The sequence below is a fragment of the Amblyraja radiata genome, chromosome 38 (genome assembly GCF_010909765.2).
Source record: "Amblyraja radiata isolate CabotCenter1 chromosome 38, sAmbRad1.1.pri, whole genome shotgun sequence".
Lineage (NCBI taxonomy): Eukaryota > Metazoa > Chordata > Chondrichthyes > Rajiformes > Rajidae > Amblyraja > Amblyraja radiata.
Window position 1 is genome coordinate 704,107 of NC_045993.1, and position 25,241 is coordinate 729,347.

The 25,241-nt window shown below is 38.9% G+C and overlaps 1 protein-coding gene across 1 annotated transcript; it reads right to left on the reverse strand.

The window, feature by feature from the left end:
* Positions 1-24,880, reverse strand: fbxo47 (F-box protein 47). The gene is made up of 12 exons (XM_033013302.1): positions 24,799-24,880; positions 22,158-22,278; positions 21,009-21,213; positions 19,388-19,549; positions 17,865-17,941; positions 14,249-14,326; positions 12,826-12,934; positions 9,996-10,172; positions 9,036-9,179; positions 7,946-8,088; positions 7,146-7,305; positions 1-2,519 (listed from the first exon to the last, which is right to left on the reverse strand). Exons 3-12 carry the CDS (start codon positions 21,211-21,213, stop codon positions 2,407-2,409), a joined length of 1,368 nt encoding a protein of 455 aa, XP_032869193.1. The 5' UTR covers positions 22,158-22,278; positions 24,799-24,880; the 3' UTR covers positions 1-2,406.
* Positions 24,881-25,241: the final 361 nt, after the last annotated feature.

Here is a 25,241-nt window from a genome sequence, read left to right on the forward strand (position 1 = left end):
GTAGTCTTGTTACGTACTAATTTTTGTTCAAAATAAAAATGTTGTAAAGATTATGACTAATTTTAACATTGTTTTATTTGTTTGTTTCTTTTCGGCTTCAGTAATAAATAAGTACACACGACCATTGAGCTATTATGCATGTTGTTATTCATTTGATGAGTAAAGGCTGCATAACTCGTCCAAGCCACCACATCTCAACAAAAATAATAAATTTACGGTCAAAACTTAAGGATGCTTAAGGCCCACATAAAGTTAAATGGGGGGGGGGGGGAGGGGGGGAGAACAGGGGAACTCACCACTAGAGCTTTCTGCCAGCAGCTGAACCTTAATCAATTAGAAATGGAGGAGAGAAAATCTCAGGCTTGAAAGGTGCTGATTAACAAAGAACAATAATTTTATTTGCAAATAAATATCAGGTGGTTTGTCATGGATCTGTTCATTCATCCAAAATTAATATTTTCCACTTTGCCTGCTCTTTACACCCATCAATGGACAGCAATGGCTACAGGTCAAAAAACCCATAAACATGTCTTTAGAAAGTGGCACCGCTAAATTTTAAACTTAACATCATTGTGTAAAAGAGGAGAGTAATAAATTAATGGCTGTGAAAAAGTGGTGTTCAGCTCTAAAGGCTCTTTATTAAAATTATTTTGATGTCTGAGGCATGCTGATGGTTTGACAATCCCAGTTATCAGCAGTGGGGTGGCTAAAATACTTGCATCTCTCACATGCCTTCATAGATAATGGCCTTAGTAATTTGCAAATTTTGAAGAATAGAAATGGTATACAGCAGGTAAGGATTAGCGTAACAGCTTGTGGATCAACAATGCTTTGTCTTTCAGTAACGTTTTCTTGCACACATTGTTGCATTGGACAAGGCTACAACCTCTGCTGTGCTGCAGGGTGGTAGAAAAAAAAGAGATTCAAAGTGTTCAAACAGTTCACCACAGGCAGCATAAAAGCAATGGCTTTCTCAAATACCCTTCTTGGAGAATAGTGTGAGGTGATGCATTGTCAGAAGCTCAGGAGTTGCCCAGATCTATTGGTTCTCAGCAAGACATTGCTGTGTGATCCTGAAGGTCCCCAACAGAAGAGAAACATCTATAATACATAACATTTACCTTGTACATCGCATTTTAGTACACAATTACATTACCAATTCCCCATCAGATAAGCTGCAGATCACTAAGGAGCTTGGAGGAGAATCTACTGTTACCTATATGCCAAAGACCATGCCATATAACATTTAACAATGGAGACACAGGAGACCATTTTGCATCTCTACTCATGTTCGAGTTCATTCTGTATATGTTCTACAACATTATTTGGCAACTGGAGTATTTTTCCAGATGTGCCAACTTCCATTCTGCACTAATGACAGAAAAGGTATTGATACATTTGGGTCCAGCTAAAAATGTAACCCAATGTTCCGTGTATTATATTTATAACTATTCCTATACCGCACAGAATGAAAAATAAGGTGCCATGCGGTGTTTTGTCCAACCAATTTAATTGACTCGAAAATCAGAAGCAGTATGAATTTATATCCAATGTTTGTACCTCTTGTTATCTTATCTTTCAATATCAGGATTTCTGTAATAATAAATTTCTGTGCATTAGGTACAACACACCCCTATTAAAAAGTATTAATACAATGACAATTAATACAGTACACTCATTATAATGTGCTTGTGTGTGACCTCAGCTAACAGCAGCAATTTCCAATGCTCATCTGTTAAGCAGCATAGTTTCAATCTGGAGGTAAAGTTGGTTTAACTGACTACGCGTACCATAAACACTGTATTTCCATCCTAGTGTAACATCTCCAAGGAGATTGTTTTTAAACCTGACAAGTAATGGATCATTTGTGGAATTTGGAATTTCTAATTGATCAAAGTATACATTTCTGGAATTGGAATCTGGCACCTGGGTTTTATCCATTTTAGTTTTTTCCACTTGAACATCCAACAACTTCAAGTCTGTACCTATACATGACTTCACAGCCACAATTAGCAACAGAGCTGTGTGCAAGCTAAAGCCTGTCTCCATAGAAAGGAAAGCAGGCTGAGGATCATGAGTTGGCAATACTTCATTCCCAAAGGTGGGGTGGCTTTGAGAATTTATGAAATGTTTTTGCCTTCTCATGGCTAAAATCAATTACAAATAATAAGCAGCTCATGGCCAGATTAGTACAAGATTGTGGATTATCATTTCAACTTGATCCAAGCAGTTCCTGAATCAAACTGTGGCACCAAGAGATATTATTTTAACTAGAATTAGTTTTACTCTTAGAAGCAAGTACATAAAATGCTATCTGAGTCAAATAAAATTCACTTTCAGTCAGGAAAAATAAGAACAAAATAAACATAGATTGCTTGATCTGACCATTGATTTCAGGAACATCTTTCACGTTAGTACGTTGCTGAAGGCATGAAGCATGATTTCTTTATGAAATTCAGCTTGGGCGTTCACCATATTGTACATGTTGTATGTTACTCCTTCATCCTCCTCAAGGCCACCTGTAGGACAGACACGAGACAGCATTTATTGACAGCTTAGTCCACAATATAGGTTTCAAACGATTGAAAAATGATTTTCAGTATCAGAAATCTATCAAAGAACATAAATTAGAGTACACATCATTATTATTAAACTCAAGGTCAACTTAGTTAAGAATCTTCACTGATTTAAACAGGAGAATTTCCTGATACTATTAGTTCATCAGATAGCAGGATTAACAAAGGGTGATATCCAGTCATTATCCTGGATTTATTTCAATGATCATACCCCCATGTTGATACACATTAATCCAGCCTCTACACATTGTCAGGCTCAGTAACCATTCTCTGTAAACATCATGAGAAGTTACTACTTCAACAAAACAAATCAACAAAATCAACAAGAACAATGGCAACTAAAGGCCAGAAAAGCCATTGTAAAAGTTGCTGAATTGCTTTAAATTCTGTTAGTTTTCCAATATCTTTTGCAACTGCAGTCTGTCATCTCTTTCAACCCTGGCTTGCAAATAACTCTTCCTGCTCAAGTAGTCTCACCAGCCTGTCATTGAAAGCAACTGTTACAAAGTTTAGTTTAGTTTAGAGATATAGCGCAGATACAAGCCCTTCGGCCCACCGTGTCGGCACCGACTAGCGATCCCTGCACATTAACACAAGCCTACACACACTAGGGACAATTTACACTTATACCAAGTATACAAACCCAAGCCAATTAACCTACAACGTCTTTGGAGTGCGGGAGGAAACCGAAGATCTCTGAGAAAACCCACGCGGTCACAGGGAGAACGTAAACTAAACTAAACGGGATGAGCCTATCTCACCACTCCTTCATCTATCTGTCTGCTGCAGATGCATCTGTCCATGACTCTATTGGTAGGAATGACTACCATCAGTCTTTGGAGAGACAAAGACCTGTATTCACACCAAGGATAGTCCACATCCTGTCAGGTAGCATTATTGTTATAGTAAATGAAAATATTGCAGATAGACGTGGCAGCTCAAATATATGTGGCACTGTTGACTACCACCTGCACCTGTACCCCATTTTAATCTGCATCTTCATGACCCATCATATGTTTCATTCTAAATTTAGGTTCAAAGCAAGTAATCAACACTGCTACAGTTCTGAATGCTTGTGGCTCCTGAAAACATAGTTTCCTTCGAGAATAGTGCTGAATGGCATAGGAATATGCAGGAATTGGAATTCTGCACATTTACAATATTCCTCCTGGCAACACTTAGGAAAGAAAATTCTTGACTCATTTCAGAAGGCCTTCCCAGCCACGTCATAGAAATACCGCTGGGGTCCTTTAGATTTCATTAGATGCCAATTGGCATGGACTAATAAGACTCTCATCTGAGTCAATCAAGTACTTCGACAGTCATATAGCACGGAAACAGGCCCTTCAGCCCAGTTCCTCCATGCCGACCAAGGTGCCCCATCCAAGCTAGTACCATTTGCCTGAATTTGGCCTAAATCCCTCTAAACTGTTCCTATCCATGTACTTATCCAAGTGTCTTTTAAATGCTGTTATAGTACCTTCCTTAATTACCTCCTCCTCCTTTATCCATGACCTTTTGAGTGAAAAAGTTGTCCCTCAGTCTCCTATTAAATTTTTCCTTTTGCCTTAAAACTATGTCCTCTGATTCTTGATTGCCCTGCCCTGGATAAAAGACTGTGAATTAACTGTCAATTCCTCGCATGGTTTTATACGCCTCTTCAAGATCACACCTAAGCCTCCAAGGAATAAAGTTCCAGCCTGCCCAATCTCTCCCTATAGCCTTGGGCACCAATCAAGCAGAAAAGGAACCCAGCCATTTTAACTACACACACCAATCTCACAGGGCAAGTTGAGTGAAAATTAGCACCAGGAGCAGGCCATTCGGCCCTCAAGCTGGCTTTAGAATTTAATAAGATCATGGTCAATCTTATTGTAACCTCAGTAATGTAGTGTTGATTAAAATAAGCATGAAGGTGGCGGAGAGGATATTATGTAAGTTAATTGGATGAATTCTTTCAGATATATTCCACTTGAGTGAAATAATTCAAAGAACCTTGCCATTTCTCCCTAACATGCACTTTATTAAGCCGATTGTCATAATTGCTATCATATTTTTCAGCTGTTTGTTTTAGGTAGAGAAAAGCTGCGAGCCTGCATTGGAAGGAGCTGGAACTGTCAGAATGCATTAATGTAATGGATAAAACTGGCTATTTTTATTCTCTATTTGTTGGAGGGTAGTGTCAGATGACATAGATTCAAGAATGGTACAACATTTCTGAAATTACCTAGGGGGAGAAGGATTTATTTTAATGCGAGATTAATAATCAGTTCACTTGCAGCGTTACTTGTTTTTCCAGTTAATGGTCATCTTCTGGGAAGAAACAAGAGTGAATATTTTTCTGGTGATGGGAGTATGAGAGGAGGAAGAGGGGAATATTGCAAAATTGGAAAATTGCCAAAGAAGTTTGTTTCATATTTTACCTGACCCTTTTTCACAATAAAAGAAAAACGATCAAACACCATGTTAAATATTCAAATTCCTTATCACCCATTCTGAGTTACTGTCCAAGATGCTCAGACCCAATAAGTCTTAGAAATATGAGATAAATTAGCGAGCAGATGGGAACAAACATGAACAGAATAAGCTAGAAAGAAAAAACTACTGAATAAAATTAAGATTTACATATCACTATTGCAAAAATTCCAATGCATATGAAACAAGACAGCTACAATTTTGCATAGGTTTATCAGTTTTCAATCAATTGCCATAATTTTCTATGACAATGTAAATAAGATTTGATTAGAACCTGTTTCAATGCTGTTATTAATTTATCTTCTTATACTGACTTCCCCACCCCCGTAACTTCAAACTGACAACCTTTCGTTAAAAGAACATTTGATTTGATTGATTTGGCATTTATGTTTGTTAGTCTGTGCCTGAGATCGGTAGTCAATGCCTGCAGCTAAACTTATGATGTCACAAGAGGCCATTCTCAGTAATCCGACTAATGATATAATGAAATGATACCTTTCACAAAATTAAACAGAGCACAGAAATAAGCTATTCAACCCAAGAGGTCCATGTCAAGCTTTTATGCTCCATATGGGCTTCATCCAATCCTATTTCATTTGACAATATCACATATTTTCTCCCCCCACCCTTCCCCCCAACTACATCTAACTTATCCTTAAACACACCTGTTATGTTACCATACCAATTCATCTTGTCAAAGAGCCGCATTTTAACCACCTTGAGAAAGCGAGCTGCATTTATATTGCTTACAATATTCAAATCTACTACTTACAGTAGGGGCGTCTCTCGTGTTACTTAGTGGTTGTGTTCTTAGATCTAACCTCAGTAATTTAGAAAGATATATAATAGACTTGAGCATTTTCCCTGTTGCTAATTTTAGTTTAGTTTGGTTTAGAGATACAGCACAGAAACATGCCCTTCGGCCCACCGAGTCCGCACCGACCAGCGATCCCCGCACATTAACACTATCCTACACAGACTAGGGACAATTTCCATTTACCAAGCCAATTAACCTGCAAACCTGTACATCTTTGGAGTGTGGGAGGAAACAGAAGATCTCGAAGTAAACCCACGGGGTCACGGGGAGAACGTACAAACTCCATACAGACAGCACCCGTAGTCAGGATCGAACCCGGGACTCTGGTGCTGTGAGGCAGCAGTTCTACCCTCTGTACCACCATGCCACCCGTAAGCATTCCTGTCAAATGTTATTTGCTAATGACTCATGAGAAGTGGCTTGGAATGTTCCAAGGTGCTACACAAATGCAGGCTGTTGTTGTTCGAGGCATGTGTAATATGGCGCAGCAAGCGCTGTAAAGCAGCAACTCTACCGCTGTGCCACCGTGCTGCCCTATATAAGTGAATACATTTTCTTGTGGGTTGTATACAAGTTAAATTTTGAAAACCACATTGCCTGGAGAATTCAGGTAGTGTACGACAAAATAACCTTATCTTGAACAAAAGAAATGACTGAGTAATGTCCAGACAATTTCCATTTGTTTCACTCTAAAAATGCTAATTTTGTCGTACCATACCTGAATTTTCTCAGTAATGTGGCTTTCAGATTTTAACTTGCGTACAACACACACAAAAGTTCCTTTTCTTCTTTCCAGAGATGCTCCTTTCCTTCCCTCCAGAGATGCTGCCTGTCCCGCTGAGTTACTCCAGCATTTTGTGTCTATCTTCGATTTAAACCAGCATCTGCAGCTCTTTCCTACACACAGGGAAGTTTATTCGCTTGTATCTTTCTAAATTACTGAGGTTAGATCGAAGAATGCAAACACTTGGTAGCACGGTGGTTGCCCGTACTAGGTTGCAGGTTTGTATATTTTACATTGCTTAGATTGATAATATACCAATATGTGTTTTTAAATTAGATTCACAAAATGTTTTTCGCTAGTTAGTAAAAATGTAACATAATTGTTGAACTCAAGACCAATGTTGGTGGAGAATTGTTTTTTAGTCAAAGACGATCACTGAACAAGTGTTCAGCAATTACAAACATGCCCCTCCCCCAATTACAATGTAACATCTTGAATTATCCATGATATAAAAAGTACAGGCCAATTAAATGTAAAAATAAAATGTACTCACTGAACATTAATGATTCAATCATGTCCATGGTAACTCGAGCAAAAACCTTCTCAATGGTCTGTAAAAAATTCCACCTGCTTTCACTGCTGGTTATAACCTTACAGATTCTGTGAACCATTTTAACAGTCCAGTCCATGCAGTATCCATCCTTTTCACATACCTAGACCAAAATGAAAGGGACTGCTGATGTTGATACTTTCTTAAAAGCACAAACACTACACTCTGCTAGAGATTCTCAGATGAAGTTCTGATAAGACGCCTTTAAGATAAATTGTTAACTGTTTTTTTTCTCATATATGCGCATCGTTTACTTGATAATTCTATCTTTTCTGTTTTTATTTCAGTCGTGTTCTCTCTAAGCATGACACCAATGTAATGTCAATGTTATTGATTTTGAACAATTCGGTGCTGTGCCTTCATTACCAAAAGTACAGTATTTGCGAACTAGATCCTTGTAATCAGCTTATAAAGAGCTAATTTTCTGCTATTAATTTAGTCATTTCCAAATTTAAGATTCAGTTGCAAAAGATGAATGTTCTTAACACATTAATTATGCAATATCTCATTTTTATAATGCTGGTGGACCTCAATGCCATGACGTCTCTTGAGAATCTTAGAAACACTTAATTTTCAGGATCTCTCCTTTCAGTTATCTGCTCACTACTTACAATTTTCTTATCAAGGCCCTTAATAAAGATTCAGATATTGAAAACATCAACTTTGTTTATCACCCATATACCTGAGCATATGAAGTACTCTTTCCCGGGATGATAATACCTGATTCAGTTCTATCCACTCACCAAAGATAGGAACACAATGAGTGTGGCAAGTTCGTTCAGCCTCCCATTTACAGCTTTATTGGCCAGAAATGTAAAGCACATGTTATTTCCACAACAGATCAGAAGACGAGCACTATTCTCCAGAAGCCATTCTTGGGGAAACCCTGGAATGAACAAAGACAATGCATCAGTACCCTTTAAATTGTTCCATATCCTTCCTCTGTTTTGCTTTGTCTCAAGGCATAAACATCTACACTTCACGCTGCCTCTGCATGGCCACCAGCATAATCAAGAACCAGTCTCTTGAAAGAGACCCTTTCGCTGTACCTCGGTACACGTGACAATAAACTAAACTAAAAAAAAGACAAACCCCTGAGTGAGTCCTTGATCCCTTCTTAATTCAGGCTATTCCCTTCTTAGTCCGAGCTTGCTGGGGTCAGCTCTAACATCCTAAACAATGCTTGAAAATAAGATCAACTCATTTGGAACATATAACTAAACAGGACCCACTCAGCCAAATGGATAGGCACTATTTTAATTGATATTTTAATGCACACAATTCAGAGCTGCAAATTCAAAAACTCTAACTGTCAGAGGGACAAACTGCAGAAAACTGTCAATGAATAATAAGAATGCTGCTAGCAACAACTACCCATGTTATGTTAGACAATGTATTTAAAAAAATAAACATCTGGTTAACAAAACGGTCTGATGATTAGAAAGAGATTTTCAGACAAGGATACTCCATGGAATATTATAGTCCTGCTGCTGGTGGGATTACCGAAATGCCAGCCATGAACCTAATCAAAAAGATCCCCTCAAGCTCTGTTCCTCATGCCATTCACTGTACTTCTCCTCAATAATTCTTCATTTTCCAGCATTCCTTGCCTCTTTATAGTATTTGTCAGTGCCCTTCTGAATTTACTTTCTTCTTTTTCAATACTGTAATCATTCAATTGTTATATCTTCCCAACATTCTATGACAATCTTGCACATTTTTAATTGTGTTAGGGAATAATTGTTCTTTCAGAAGACATTAAAATGTTGAAGCTAGGTACTTTACTCATTTATAATCTCTCATGATCTTTGAGAATGTTTAAACAGTTGTTACCTGCTAACTCTTCCAACAAGGTAAAAATGTCATCGGCTGTCCATTCCTTGGCATTTTCATGTAGCAACCTAACTGCTGCAGCAAGACCTTTTATACTCTCCTCGCCTGCAGGGATCTGGTTCATATGATGCCAATGGATTTGACCTGAACATTCAAAATAAGCAAACAAAATGTTGTATTTATAGAGCATTGTACAAATAATTCATTTCATACACTCTTAGAAAAACAGAAGAAATAGAAACGAGAATGGCAATTTGGCCCCTCATATGTGTTCCACCTTTCAATAACATCATGGTTGATTTTTCATCTCACCATTAGTTTCACTATTTTGTCAGAGTTTTCTGATATTGTAATTAGCAGAATAGAAATGGGCAAACCAGTTTTTATGATATATTAAAATGGGAGAAAAGTGCAACATTTATACGTTTGTTAGTGATATACGGCTAGGGGGTAGTGTGGGCTGTAAAGAAAATGTAAAAAGGCTTCATGGGGATACAGACAAGTTAAATAAACAGGCAAGGACATGCCAAATAGAACATAATGTAGAAAAATGTGAATGTATGAAAAGGAGAAAGATAGTGATTTTTAAATGGCGAGAGATTGATAGATCATTGCACAGGAATCATTGAAAGTTAGATGCAGGCACAGCAGGAAATTAATTTTCAAAAGGAAAGAAAAATCTTTAGTTAAATCTTGGAATTATTATTTCTGGGATATCACTATTGATAATGTTCATTTTCTGAAATCTAAATACTTTTGTATACATTTGGTTTAAAATGGACAATATTGGCGGTCTACTTTGTGACAGATTAGCCACATATTGTCCAAACCCTTACACGAGTGAGGTAATGACAGTTGTCAGTTGACAGATTCAGATTATATCAAAAAATAGTAGAGAACTTGTTTTTTTTTTTTTTTAAAGTACATGAAGGCTGAAACGTGTTCTAAACCTGCTCTTACCATCATTGATGGACATAGGGCCATAGAGCAAGTACAGCAGTCTAGCTTGGTTGACCATTGGCCAAGGCTTAAGGATGCGAGTTAGCCAGAAAGCGATATCGCTCTGATGTACCCAGTGATCTAGAAGAACCCGTCGGTAAAACAGACGAATCTGTAATTCCAGCTTTCTGGTCGCACCTAATTTGAAAGTAACACAAAAAATTATGTTAGGAATTGTATGAAACTTAAAACCATAATTTATAAGAATTGTATTGACTTTGTGTGATAGCTTCATATGTATTTTGTTTTATTGGGCAAATCAAGAGTTTGGGAATGGGAACTAAAGGCATGAAAAATATGAAATAGAAAGTTCATGCAAGGTATTACAATTTAATCTAGAAGATAATAATGAAACCCCTCTCCTTTCACCCAATCGTACTCTGGCACTCAGGATTTCATTTTGAACTCCAACTCAGAACAAATAATTAAGCATCATCTGTATGAACTAACGTATTTAAATAGGAGAAGAAAGTAATTATTTACCAGAGCTTACATTTTAAAAACATATAGATCGCACGAGACAGGAGCAGGGAAAAACAGAATATAAATTCCATAATTTTAGATTTTGATGATTAAAAAATTGCTAATATATCTGATGAGACAAATAACTGCACAGGGTAATAATATCAAACAGACATTGTCAATGTATTATTTGCACTTAAAATGACACATGAGCACAAAGAAACACTGAGCATGCAGAAACATCTTTAAAAATGCTAAACAAGAGTTGAGGGCCCTTGTGCTAGAAATCACTGATGGTTTCTTCTGTAAATTGAAAAGGACAGGCAAAATAATAAAAAGCTGCCACATCAAAACGCGTATAAAATATTGTACAAAACACAGGTACAGGTTCAGAACTGCATTCGCTACATGATGTACTGAATAGGTTTATGCCCTCTGCAACGGTCGTTTCCACAAAGTCTCTTTAACAAAAGTGCTATGTCAGTTATAGTGTTCTAATGTGCTTTGAAATAGTGATAATCTTATAGTAAGCACCTACACTTGTCCTGCAGTTATTTGATGATGAGCCATGCAGCCAGTGACAAATATGCAGAGCGGATAAAAGGCATTTCTCCTAGAGCCAGGTCAGAGATGGGAATCCTTGTTTTACTTGTAGTTGCCTCTTGTTTCAACCAGACCAAGAATGCCAATGGTAAAAGCTAAAGACCAAGTTATTTTGCCTTTCAACCATCAAGTGAGGAGTATGAAACTCACCAAACCAAGACGCACAAGAATATAGACACAAATCTCACCAGAACCGTGCACCACCATTCTAAAGAACTTTCAACTTCAGTTCTTCCAAACAATGTTTTCATCGGGCTGATAAACTTTACCCTCTAACAGGAGACCTTAAAACTGTTACTTCACTTGACAAAATAAATACAATTTTCATTATACCTCAGCAGCCTCTGGTGGCAAGATTAATCACTGCATCTGCAAAATTTATTCAAATAGGGCTAAGCCGAAGTTTACTGATCATTTATTTCCATTTGTTATAACTTATTTACATTGAGATTTCATGGGACCATTTATTTTATATCAATGAATCAAATCAATTCAGTGGTGAAGCTCCTTTCTAAATAGTTTATAAGGGCAGCATAGTCGCGCAGCTGATAGCTCCAGAGACCCAGGCTCGATCCTGACCTCAGGTTCTGTCAGCGTGGGGTTTGCACGTTCTCCTTGCGACCACATGGGTTTCCTCCAGTTGTCCTCCCACATCCTAAAAACGTACAGGTTTGTAGGTTAATTGGCCGTCGTAAAATTGCCCCTAATGAATGAATGAGAAAGTGGGATAAAACTAATGTGAACGGGTGCCGGATGGTCAACATGGACTCTGTGGGTCGAAGGGCCTCTTTCCCTGTCGTATTGTATATTTCATCATTCCATCCTCTGTAAAATGCATTATATAATTAAATGCGATTCATTGTAAATGTTCAGAAGTAAAATAATTATTATTTAGTTTAGTTTAGAGTATAAAAAAGGAGTTTTATAAATTTGCTTAAATTTAAATAGTTACGTAAGATTATGGAAGGAAATCAACATTCCTGTTTCCTTGAAGTTGTTGCACCTTGTTGGTGCTAGCCACAGTATGAAGAAGGGTTTCGGCCCGAAACGTTGCCTATTTCCTTCGCTCCATAGATGCTGCCGCACCCGCTGAGTTTCTCCAGCACTTTTGTCTACCACAGAAACTTTGTCTTTGCTGGGCTTTTTCATGCATGAATGTTGCTTGTAAGAGCCAGCACGTTATTCCAGCATATTAGGAAACTCCAGTCACCAGAAAACAATTGGAAGCAAGGACATGTTCTGTACAATCGAATGACAATGAAGTCAACTGTTGAATTAGCTGGAAATCAGTTCTTTCAATACAAAGAAGCAATCACATTTGTGACTTGCTGGTTGGAGAGGCTTAGTGTCATACCAAGATTTCACCTACTCACTGAATCATTACTGTCTGTACATATTAATTTTTATTCAAACAGTGATTGCTAATGATAGTCACTGAGGCTCGTGGCTGGAAAGAGTTGCTGAGTCTAGCATTGCATGGGTGCTGAAAAAACAGACAAGAGTTGGAATGACATGTTCACTGAAGCGAAATACTGTTAATGGCCATACAGTATCTTCAAATATTTCATCTAATTTCTATAACAATGTAGGGTTTAGTCACTTTTCCCTCAAACCATCCTTTGACCTAGCAATAGCAAAATTACTTTTATCATTCTGCATGTGTACAGAGTTTTCATATCATAGTTTTACAAGCTGAGCATGTCTGCTTCATTGCGATACTTGTTACCTGGTCTACTGCACACCACACTTTGCATTTTTCGAGGCAGATTTGCACTTTCATTCAGAAAGTTGAACACTCGGTGACATTCCAGCTCATCCCAGCCCGCTATAAGAGTCTGCAAGAAGAGACAAGAAAGTATTTATTGTAAGGCGAAAACAAAATGTACACTTCCTGTAACTCATAAAAATTCAGCACAGATGGTGGGGTCAAGGAAAGAGCGTTCACGTTGCGGCCTTGTTTCCACCAATCTTTCCACCACTACGTACAAGAAGCGCAAGACGCCATTGTAATGCAGATGCACTTTATCTGTTTATATATGTGTACATTGAACTGAACTGTTCTGTATTTATGCTTACAATACTCTGTTGTGCTGCAGCAAGCAAGAGTTTCATTGTCCTATCTGGGACACATGACAATAAACTCTCTTGACTCTTGACTTGACTTGATGCCGAGAGGTGTGTTCAGGTCTGGCTGAACAATTTCTGATCTTGCGATGTGGACTCAATAAGAAGAAGCACAGATGGTGGCCATTCAGTCCACTGTGTCCATTCTAGCCAAATATGAACTACTAAAACTATTGCTACTTCCCAACCTTTGGTTGACACTTTTGTAAGCTCTGCCACAACAAGTACTCCTTCCAGCACTTGTTAAATGTGGTGAGGGTTTCTGTTTCAGCTCCTTTTCAGGTGAGTGAACTCCAAACTCCTGACAATTTCCAACTCCTGCTGTCAGTAAATAGGACAATAAACAGGAGGTGGCAAGATGATTCACCAAATGTTCCCTTCCTTTCACGCTATGCCCTCACACAATACTTTAGGGAGAATTAGATCACTGGCAAAAACTGTATCAATTCAGCATTGTAAGGAAGTAATATAACTGCAGTTTGAGAAAGGGGAAGATATTCGTTGAGGCTTCACATCTCTGATTGCTAACTGTGTACAAAGCATGTTGGTAGCCCAATGCACTGATCCCTACACATTCCAAAACTGCAAAGGTAAGTTCATCGGGCACTGATGGTCTTTCATGTGTTTAGCACTAAGGACTAAATGTTTTCTTTATTTAGTGATATTGAGTTACAGCCCAATTGTCAGAAACTTTGTTCCAATGTGCTTCAACCAATAATAATAATGCCCTACATACTGATAAAATCAATTAAAAAATAAAGTAATGAAATAATAAAAATGCATTTTTCATCATGGAGGACAATTTTGATATATTTCACTTCATAAAAACCCAGGACTTTGTTTCAATATTATCCTTCTATGAAAAGTTAGTAGATTCCTACTGTAACTTGCCCAGCATGACTTCCAAGTTAGATGTTTTTCTGTGTATATCAAACAAATCTATTCTATCTCCATAACCTTCAACATCCTTTTAGATCACTATAAAATAACTGTACCTACTATATAAAGTGTTGCTTGAGCCTTACCTGTAATAACATCCCAAAACAAGCAAATCCTGAACACTGCACGACCATTGTACAGCCGCCCATCCTAAAACATGGATTCTGACAAAGGAGAAAATAAAAAAGATACTTTCATGAACAGCTTTAACACACAATATTCTTAATAAAAACACAGGATAATTGTTTGGTAGGATTCCTTTATGGCTATCCATCTCTGATGATGAGTCACATCACAAACATCACCCATCTCTTCCAGATGCTGAATGACTTGGGAAAACATTTGGCATGTTAATTTATTTCAAGGTGCAGTTTTTATGGTTATTTCTTTGATGTCAATAAAAATCTTGGATAAGAACCACGTAAACAGAAGAAACTAATCCAGAGGGACTAGTCTTCTGCCAGAGAAATTAATGAGCAATGTACAATTCTCCAGTCAGAAGCACCTTGAGTACTTGATTCTAAACGTTCAAGTGGTAGAGGTGGCACTCAGAGAGCCATTTTACTGATTTCTCAAGTCAAAGATCTGAGATAGAGGGAAGTCCAACAACCCAAGTTCAATCCTGACTGCTATTTCTGTTTGCCTGGTGTTTGCATGTTCCTTTGCGGTTGCATGGTTTATTCCGGATGCTCCAGTTTCCTCCCACATCCCAAAGACGTGTGAGTCAGTAGGTAAACTGGCCTCATAAATTGTCTCTGGCGTATAGGTAGGTGAACGGTCGATTCTGAGGAGAAAATGCAATTGGTGTAGGATTAATGTAAATGTGAACTTGATGTTGATGGAAACTCAGTATATCTTATATATGTGTCTATCTATCTATCTACCTATCAGGATAAGAAGGAGCTAAGAGCTAACATTGAAATACTACACAGAAGCTGGTCATGAGGTAAAACTGGTCTGGCCCAATGTCTGCGCTTCACACAAGACTTTCTCCACCCTACCATCATATTCTTTCAATTCCTTTCTCCTTTCAGACTTCAATTAGCTATCTCTTGAACGCATGCATAGTATTCACATTACCTGTACTATTTGGTGGCGAATTTAACATCCTGACTAATCCCTGGGTTTCTTTGAATTCTTTGCTGCTATATTTTGCTTGAGTTAGGGAAAGGAAAATAACAAGCCTGAAATAACAACTTCAACTAAATTGTGAGAATGTGGCAACAGAACATGAGATCAAACTAGCAAGAGGTATATTTACAACCAAGTGCATGATAAGTGTCATTAATGTTTAGGATAAAACAAAAGATAGAGCCAACAGGGGGAGAAATATACGCTAATCTTTTCAGTAAACATGCATAAGTTGGAGCTGTTTGTACAGTGGTTTCAAAGTGCAGTTCTATTGACTATAACTAAATCAAATTTTGAAATCAGAGTGCAATAAGTGGCTGCTATTATATTCCATGCTTTGTACCAGTGATCAAGGACACATTTCTATCCCAATTTTTTTGAATAATTGAAGAATTAAATGAGGAGATAATGGCAGCTTTCTGAATGGTTAAAGCATCACAATGATAATTATCTTGAGATGATTAGAATATCAGCAAATTCTTTTAATTTTGAGGCAAAGTTGCAATCCCAAAAGGAGCTGTTTTAAAATTCTGGTCACTGCCGTAATGTAGGAAACATGGCAGTAATTACTGCACAAAACATCCTGCAAACTTCAACAACGAGTGCCCAGGTAATCTGTTTCAGTTATATTGGTTAGACATTTCTGAAGGTACAAAGGCAACGTTTCTTTTATCCTCAGTTCAGCGTCAGACCCAAAAAGCACATTCTTGGCTAAGGCAGGAGAGATTAAAGGACACTTTTTTCAAGACTCACTTTGGGGACTGGTTGATCCATACGTTACCCATTTTAGAAATAAGCAATCAAAAGCTCACACAACTCAATCACAAGTTCAGTTATAAGATAAAAATCAGAGATAAATGTCATTTGTAAGACCTGATGCAATTTTGAGGCACAAATGATTGAAACGTGTACCATTTTCTTTGGTTTCCCTCAACATCAACAGTTGCAAAATATTTCCTTTCAAACGTTTTCTGAGATATTTATCAGAATGGAGCAAAAGACTATAATATTCGTTAAAGAAAAAAAGTACTAGTGTTGAAGAACACAAAATATAAAACTTAGCAATTAAACTAATTGGCATACAGGTTTCTTTTTCATATTTCTGTATTCCATATAGGCTATTTATTCCCCATCTTTGGGATATGAAAGTAAACTGGAGCACCCTGAAGAAACTCGCTCTCCCTTAAGGGAGAACATGCAAACTCTACAGACTGCACCAGAGATCATGTCAAACCCAGATTACTGTTGTACCAGAGCTGATTGTCTGAGGTAGCACGGAGCAGAAGGTGCTGTGAGAATCAGAGTCATACAGCACGTAAACAGGCCCTTCCACACAACTCGTCCATGCTGACCAAGATGCCCCATCTAAACTAGTCTCGTATGCCCGCAATTGTGCCATATCCCTGTGATCCTTTCACGTGCCTATCCAAAAATATTTTAAATGTTGTTATTGTGTCTCTCTCGACAACTTTGTCTGACAGCTCATTCCATATACCCACCACTGTGTGGATAAAGATGCCCCTCAGGTTACTATTTAATCTTTCCCCTTAAACCTATGCTCTCTGGTTCTTGATTCTCCTACCCGTGGAAAAAGACTCTACATTCACCCCATCTATTACCCTCATGACTTTATACACCTCTCCAAGATCTCCACTCCGCCTCCTACGTTCCAAGGAATTAAGTCCTAGCCTGCCCAATTTCTCCATGCAGCTCAGACTAGATGAGTTTCTATGGTGAGACTATTCTGGTTATCTATTTTATCTGTCAATGAACACCGGGTGGCGCCACCAGCAGTGGCAGCCTCGCCAACAGTCTGTCTGTCCTTTCTTCTTTTTTGTTATTTTTAGTATGTGTTAAAAAGTATGTTTTAGTGTTCCTTGGTTTGTTTTATGTGGGAGGAAGGGGGGGGGGGAGGGATGGGGGACACTTTTTTTTCAATCTCTTACCACACCGGATATGCGTTTTTTTCCCATATCGTATCTCCGTCCCCACTGCGGCCTAACATCGTGGAGTTGGCGGCATTTCCTGGAGACCGACGGGCGCCCCAAGCCATGGGAGTCTGCGGGACTTTAACATCGCGGAGCTTGCGATCCATTTGTCGGGGATCGAAGCTCCAACCGTGGGGCCTGTAGACTTAATATCATGATGCCCGCAGTTTCTGGTAAGAAGAGGCCGACTCGGGAGCTCCATGCCGCGGAGAGAGTTTCAACCGCCCTGACGCGGGAGTTTCGATCACCCCGATGGGGGGGGGGGGGGGGCTTCGATCATCAGCTGCGAGGGCTTTGATCGCCCCGACTGCGGATGGTTTGACTGCCCTGACCGCGTGGAACAAAGAGGAAGAAGTTTGAACTTTATTGCCTTCCATCATAGTTAGGAATGTGGAATCCGCTGTGGTGGATGTTTATGTTACCTTTTATGTGGATGTGTGGCTTGTTGCTTTTCACTTAGTATGGCTGTATGGTAACTCAAATTTCTCTGTACCTTAATCTGTGCATGTGACAACACACTGACCTTGAAAGATTCTTACTCTTTTGTATGCACCGCATTTGTTTTGCAAATACAATATCTTACCTTTAATAATTGATTATGCACAAATTTTAGTCTTTCCTTCGTGGGAAGCAGAAGCGTACATCTTTTAAACAGCAATCCTGAGTAAACAAAACCAAATGTTAGTTTATATAACATGGTGCTGCAGATAGATAAGGTCAATGATGGCAAAATGGATATTGCTAGATCTGGCCCAATCCTTCCTATGGTGCCCTGACCAGAACTGCGTGTAGTGCTGCAGCTGAGGTCTGACTAATGTATTATAAAGATGGAGCATAACCTTCCTGTTCCTATACTCGGTGCCCCAAATAATGAAAGCCAGTAACCCATATGCCTACCTAACCAAGTTATCTACCAGTGCTGGAACCTTTAAAGATGTTTGACCTTGCACACCAAGGTCCCTCTGCTACCAAATACGCCCCAACCTTATCTGTCATGGTGTATATCCTAGCCTCATTAGTACTCCCAAATGCATCACTCCAATTTACCAGGGTTAAACTCCATCTGCCATTTCTCAGGCCATTCACCAATATTCTCATAACATTCTGAAGCCTGACTACTCTCCACACCATCAACAACCCCACCAATCTCTGTCTCATCAACCAACTTACTAATCATACCTCCTACATCCATTTCCAAATCATGCATGTGATAAGATTATTAAATTTGTGGCCACATTAAGCCGAACAGCAAAAATACATTTCAGGAGAACCAGGTAGTATTGGGAAAGTAAAGGTATGGCAGGAACTGTTGTCAGGATGAGATAAAATAAAAATTGGGACAATCTCACGTTATGCATTAACAGCAGTTAGCCTAACTGGCCAAAAAGCCTTAATGTCTGCTATAAATGTTGCTCAATTGTTTGACACTCCTTAGCATAAGAGACAAGTTCCTGCTCTTTAATTGCATTTAATGGCCTTTCTGGGTATTCCAGATGCATTATTCTTTTTCTTTCAGTGATATTTAAAACCAAGGAAGTTGGGAAGCTGCTCAGAATTCTGTTCAGTGAGCTCTATGTGTCTGACTAATTGTGTACATGTCTATTTGTTGAGAGAGATAAGGTGAACTCTGCACTGTTGCCTATTCACTCCCCCAACTATTGTCAAAACTCGTGCCCTTTCAACCACATGCATGCATGTCACAGAATGACAAATATTTAAGCACAGGAGGAAACAACTTCTGCCGACTGTGCCTATGTCATGGTTAATATCAGCAAAGCACCGTCATGCCATTATGCAGCTTTTCTCCCAACCCTTTCATATTATTCTTTGTCATGTTCCCGTAACATTATAACTAAAACCAGCTTCAATAACCATCTGCACAAAACATTTAACCTTCAAATATTTTATTATGAAATACATTTCTGCTTCATAAAATACGCCAATGGAACAAAAGGCCAGTGGGTGGCTAATACCCATGGATCAGTACCCTAGCAAATTGATTTTCATGGACAGGCGAATTGGAATCTGCATGAATATTAATTTGTAAGCTTTATATCATGGCCTTAGGCTCCACTTTGTATGTCTTACTCTCCTTTAGAAAATTACCTAAAGATCTGTAGTGTTCCATTGCAACTGATTTCTTGGAAACATCAGTGGAATGGAAACCCTCCAATAGAAGCCGTCTTATTCCCGATGAAGTGGCAATATAACCCACAACCTGAGTGCCAACCACCTTTGATGCCATGCTCAGAACACTGATGTCTGTCACTGATAAAAACAGAAGACAAAATAAGGTACCACACCTGATTATTATCATAAAACTTGACTTAGGGACATGGTAGCATAGGTTGGGTTACTTGCAATCCAGAGGCCCACACTTAAGATCCACAGACATGAGCTGCGGAATTTACATGAATTAAAAATATGTCAAATAAAAAGCTTGTTCAACATCAGTAACAGTGAATTCATAACATTGATGGACTGTCATACAAAAATCTGGTTTATTAATTCTCGTAGAAGGAATTTTGTCTTTGTTATGTCCTGATCTATGTGGGATTGTATGCCCATGTGGGCTTCTGACAGCTCCATGGCACACCATTCATTAATTATTTTTTTAATCTTTCACCTCAAATCTTTCAAAATTACCATCTCATCCCAGACAGAGTCCGAATGACAATAATTAACCAATGAATTATTGGTTGAATGGAGTGACATATGTGTGAATGGAGAGACAACAGGTTTGAAAAACATCAATCTTGTTTTCAACAAAAATATCATCCACTTTCAGGGAAGGCTTTCAGGAATTTGTAAACTGAGGACAGAGCAATAATTGAACGTGAGACCTTATCGTTTATTTATCTCAGTGCCTCAGCACTAAATGATTTTATTTATAAAGATATAGTAAAACACAAATAATACCCCATGCTTATAATTTAGATTTGAGGAAAATATTACAATGGAAACCACTGTTTCACTAACATAATTCATCACCAATCATTAGCAAGGTAACTGGATTCATTGTCAGATAGTTAACCAGAATTGTCTCACCACAGAAACACATCTTGTTTGGTTAGAAATCTCAAGGATCCCAGGCACCATTACTAAGCTGTACTGAGTGTTATCATTGTAAGAAGGATATTGGGAAGGGAAAATTGAAAAAGCATCAACCTCTTTTGAAGGAAAGCTATTGTGTGCAGAATACTGAGAAAATGGGCTCAATAAGATACTCAGCCAGTTGGAGAAATGAGCTGTTGTCCGAATATTACTTTTCCCTCACGGACATGTCATTGTGATCAGACCATCATTTAATATTCATCCTTAAAAATGCCCTTGAACCTGTCAATTCAAAGGATATTTGGACAAATCTAGAGTCAATAGGGGTCAAGGCCACAGGTCTGTCTATTCACTAGTGAATCACATGGGTGTTTATAATGTCAAGTTGTTTAACGGTCACTGAAAAGAATGCCATTCACTTTTTTTAGACCAGATCAATTACATTTAAATTCCCTAAAAGGTGTGATGGGATTTGAATTCCTATCTCTGCTATACTAGTGAAAACCTCTGGATTGCTAGTCCAATAACACAACCACAATGCTTCAATATCTCATGACTTCCACGTGAATCAACATTTTCAGGAGAGACGGAGTGAAAATCACTCAACTAAAGAAATCAATACAAGGAGAAAAAAAATATTTACTTAAAAAATGTACTTATTGTGATATTGTACCTGAAAGGTAACACAACACTTTGTGAAAGATTTCAACTGGTATTAACTGGAAATAGCCACAGTTATACTGTATGTGGAAGTTTTCCAGTCTATCACCACCTTTCTTGGATTGTAGTTGTCTGCAACTTCTTCTGTATTTTTGAGTTGGAATGAGGGTGAAAGTGTTTATTCTCAGTGGTGCCTCATCTCTCTCCATAGGTTTCATCTATTATTTGCAAAACACACAGATTACCTTATTTTACATGTAAAAAAATGCATGCTTCAGATTACTTTCTTTATCTCTTTCCTTTGATTTCTGTTTAAGGCTTTATTGGTTAGGCAGAAGCATAATCTAAAGCTGTCCGTCACACCGGTGGTCACTCTTAACATTCAGCTTTAGAAAACCATTTGAAAGACAATTCAAAGCACAAAATCTGACTAACCTGATAGTTTTAAACTGTGTGCCAAAGTTAAAATAATGATAAAATTTAACACCATTTTAAAAATCGTTTCAGTATTTGCAGCACGAACATGCATCTGACAGAAAGTTCCTTTCCACTCTTGTGATATGGCATACAAACAGCTGAATAGAAGAGTCCTATTATAGGAATAATCTACTAAACTAATACTTATCCACACTTATATTATCCACAAAAGATCAAAGCAATATGTTTTTTCAGACACAATCCAGTACTTTGAAACAAGCTGGGAATTATTGCCATAATTTACACTCTTTACCACAGATATTCTCTTTTTTCCCTTAAGCCCATGACTATTTCAGTACACACATTTTCAGTCCTCATGAACTAGAGTATATTTTTACCAGATAATTGTGCTATGTGGTAATTGAGCTCAGTAGTCACATTAAAATGCCTGTCATATATAACCTATTATCACCATTTTATCTTATTTTAGAAAACAATGGGGCAAGCACTACACACAAACAGCTGAATAGAAGAGTCCTATTATAGGAATAATCTACTAAACTAATACTTGGGTTTGACTCCTAAAAATCTAATTTTAATAAATCTTCTCCCAAAAGTACAGCTAAGCAAAAGATTTCTTTGAAAATGCAGAGCTTAACTATAATTACACAACAAAGCAGATTCCCTGTACTGTAACCAGTTTCTAAAAGTTGACCTGAAATAAAGTCCCTGGCCATAATCTTACTTGGGTTTGCTGCTAACCTTCATGGAGTCTTCTTGCTTCTGTTTTTCTGATGATTTCATGAAGACTGCTCAATTGTCCTTGATCTCTCCAAGGTGCCTTTTCAAAATACTTTCAGCTTCCTCTGAAAAGGAAAGCAAATATGTACCTCTCAATTTGAGATACTCCTGTCAAGAATACACAAAATATGTTGAAACGCCCGTCTCACATTCTGTGATCCAGCATGTTTTGAATCCATAATTCAGATCTACTATGCTAGTTAGCTAATTCTGAGGTCCAAAATTAACTGAGGGAATTAACCAACCAGCGCAACTTTTGTGATCCCAATCGTCTGCATTATGGAAAGTTTGGGTGACAGACAGTTCTCGCAAAAGGCGTAAAAGACACTCTTGCAATAAAGGCCATTATAAACCCACAATTTAACTGCATCCTACAGTTATCCTTCTTTGTTCTTTCCAAACAAAGGTGTTCTTGTCAAAATGTTTGTTGAACAGCTTGATTCTTCCAAGGAATAAATTCATCAAACTTGGATCAGTTTATAGGCATAGCTGTAATTTTGCTCACACTCGAATAAAGCTTAAGCATTTTTATTCCAATTACTGGGAAGCTCACTTCTTCCAAAATAAATCTATGGCTCAAGAAGTCCCTATTCTTTGTAGTCATTTAGCACAAGAACAATGTTCTGATACAACATGTCTTTGTGATCATAAAGCTTTATGGCATATAGGGCACTGGTCAAAATTATATCTGTATTGGTATTGGGTTATTATTGTCATGTGTACCAAGATACAGTGGATCTGCCTCCTGGTAATGCAGCCCAAATTCCCATTCCTTCTCTCCAGAGATGCTGCCTGTCCCTGTCCCGCTGAGTTACTCCAGCATTTCGTGTCTATCTTCAGTGTAAACCAGTATCTGCGGTTCCTTCCTACACATTTCGTCTGCAGCCAAAACTGGATCAGGACCCAGAGCACCAAAGATGAGGAACATAGGTACATCTGCAACTGAAGCCAAGGTCTTGAGCACTAGTATATTTCTTGCTCATCACAATTTATTACATTATTGTGTAATTTGTAAAAAAATAATAATTATGTGTGTTTGGGTATGAATAGGAAGAAAATCCAATCTAGCACCACCAAAATTCTGAGGGTGTCAGATCATCAGTTTTACTGAATTCACTCTGCAAGAAAATCTTTTAGTTTGGCTTATTTCGTCAATCACCTTCATTCTGTTGGTACACAAAGATGCTGGAGAAACTCAGTCTGAAGAAGGGTTTCGGCCCGAAACGTTACCTATTTCCTTCGCTCCATAGATGCTGCTGCACCCGCTGAGTTTCTCCAGCATCTTTGTGTACCTTCGATTTTCCAGCATCTGCAGTTCCTTCTTGAACACCTTCATTCTGTTACTGGGCCCACTGTCAATGAGTCCATTTATCTCAGTTTACATCCTCTAAATTTTAAATACCACTATCTGATTTCTGACAACCTCCTCAATTCCAAGTAAAACGCAGTGCTGGATTAACTCAGCGGGTCAGGCAGCATTTCTGGAGAACATGGGATTGGTGAGGTTTTGGGGTCGGGACCCTTTCTTCAGACCGCTGAGCTACTCCAGCTCTTTGCGCCTACTTTTGTACACCAGCATCTGCAATTCCTTCTTCCTCCTCTTTCCAAGGAGCACAACCCCAATTTTTCCAGTCTACCAATGTACCTCAAGTCCCTCATTCCCATAATTTCAGTGAATCTCTATAGAGTGGCACAGCTGGTAGAGTTGCTGCCTCATAGCAAGAGACACAGGTTTTATCCTGACTTCGGGTGCTGTCTGTGAGGAATCTGCAAGTTCTCTTTGTGACCGCATGGGTTTCCTCCCACATCCCAGATTAGTTGGCCTCGATAAATTAAATTGCCCCTAATGTGTAGGGAGGGATTGGATGAGATTCAACAGGATAACATAGGGTGATCAATGGTCGGCTTGGACTCAATGGGCCAAAGGGCCTGTTTCTATGTTGTATCATTAAACCAAACTCTTAAGCATCTTTTTCAAAGCAATGGACACTTAAAATTTTTAAGCTAGAGGGGAAAATGGAAGAGAGATGGAAATAAAGTGATTGTTCTAATATGCCGTTAAGAGTTTTGGACTGATGTTTCCTGAAGTCTTGTTTGGTGCAGAAGCTGGGTGGTGAACCATTGAACCACATTAACCAAGCAAAAGAACTGGCTAAAGGTCATAAAACCCAAAACGTCGAAGCATTCTTTCTCTCTCTCCACAGACACTGCTTGACCTGCTGAGTAATTCCAGCATTTTGGGGTTTTTTCCCCCAAAGGCTTTAAGCAGCTGCAGTTTGATAGATATTTCCACCAGATTGACCTGCAGTCTCTCAGGACTTTGCTGCAAGGATTTGCATTGACTTTTAAAGGTTGGTTCAAGACAAGTCTTGGTTTCTTGGTCCTCCAAAATATTCCAAATGGAATTTAAACTGGAGGTCTCCCTCACCCACCCATTTCCGCAGGGTGCATGCAGCCTGGCACCAGCACAACACCCTTGGGTGCCTTGGGCTCTGGTTTTTTAAAAGAGATTTGCGGGCTTTTGACGGAAAAATCAGTCTTCATTGTTTCTTTTCCACCACAATTGTGTTGTTTTCACTCCTCACCTCCTTGTTTGGCGAGCTAGATATAGAGCAGCCACCTTGTCCTGTGTGGCTTTTAGTGTTGGTGCCTCCAGGCTGGTTTAGAGTTAATAGACAGACGATGGTTTGTTTGAGCTGCAGCGCCGCCTCCGGGCTCCGGCCTCGCGCCCGCCCGCCCGCCCGCACGCACACGAACAACTCGCCGCCGCCGCGCTCCCGCCCAAACCAGCCCGTCAATCACCGGGCGGGGGGGGGCGGGACCTCGCCGGCCTGTGATTGGCAGATCCTGGCAGGGAGCGGGACTTTGCCGGGACCCGGCGATCTGTGATTGGTCGACCCTGACATAGGGCGGGACTTTGCCGAGCCTTGGCTCACTGTGATTGGTTGACCCTGACATAGGGCGGGACCTCGCCGGGCCCCGGCGACCTGTGATTGGCCGAACCCTGATGTAGGGCGGGACTTTGTCG

Excerpts from the sequence above, each read along its gene's own strand:
- fbxo47 (XM_033013302.1), bottom strand. The coding sequence starts at position 21,213 with ATGAAACCTATGGAGAGAGATGAGGCACCACTGAGAATAAACACTTTC. Across the intron at positions 14,327-17,864 it reads TGCATAATCAATTATTAAAG|AATCCATGTTTTAGGATGGG; the intron begins GTAAGATATTGT and ends CTCCTTTGTCAG. Across the intron at positions 9,180-9,995 it reads CCCTATGTCCATCAATGATG|GTCAAATCCATTGGCATCAT; the intron begins GTAAGAGCAGGT and ends TTGAATGTTCAG.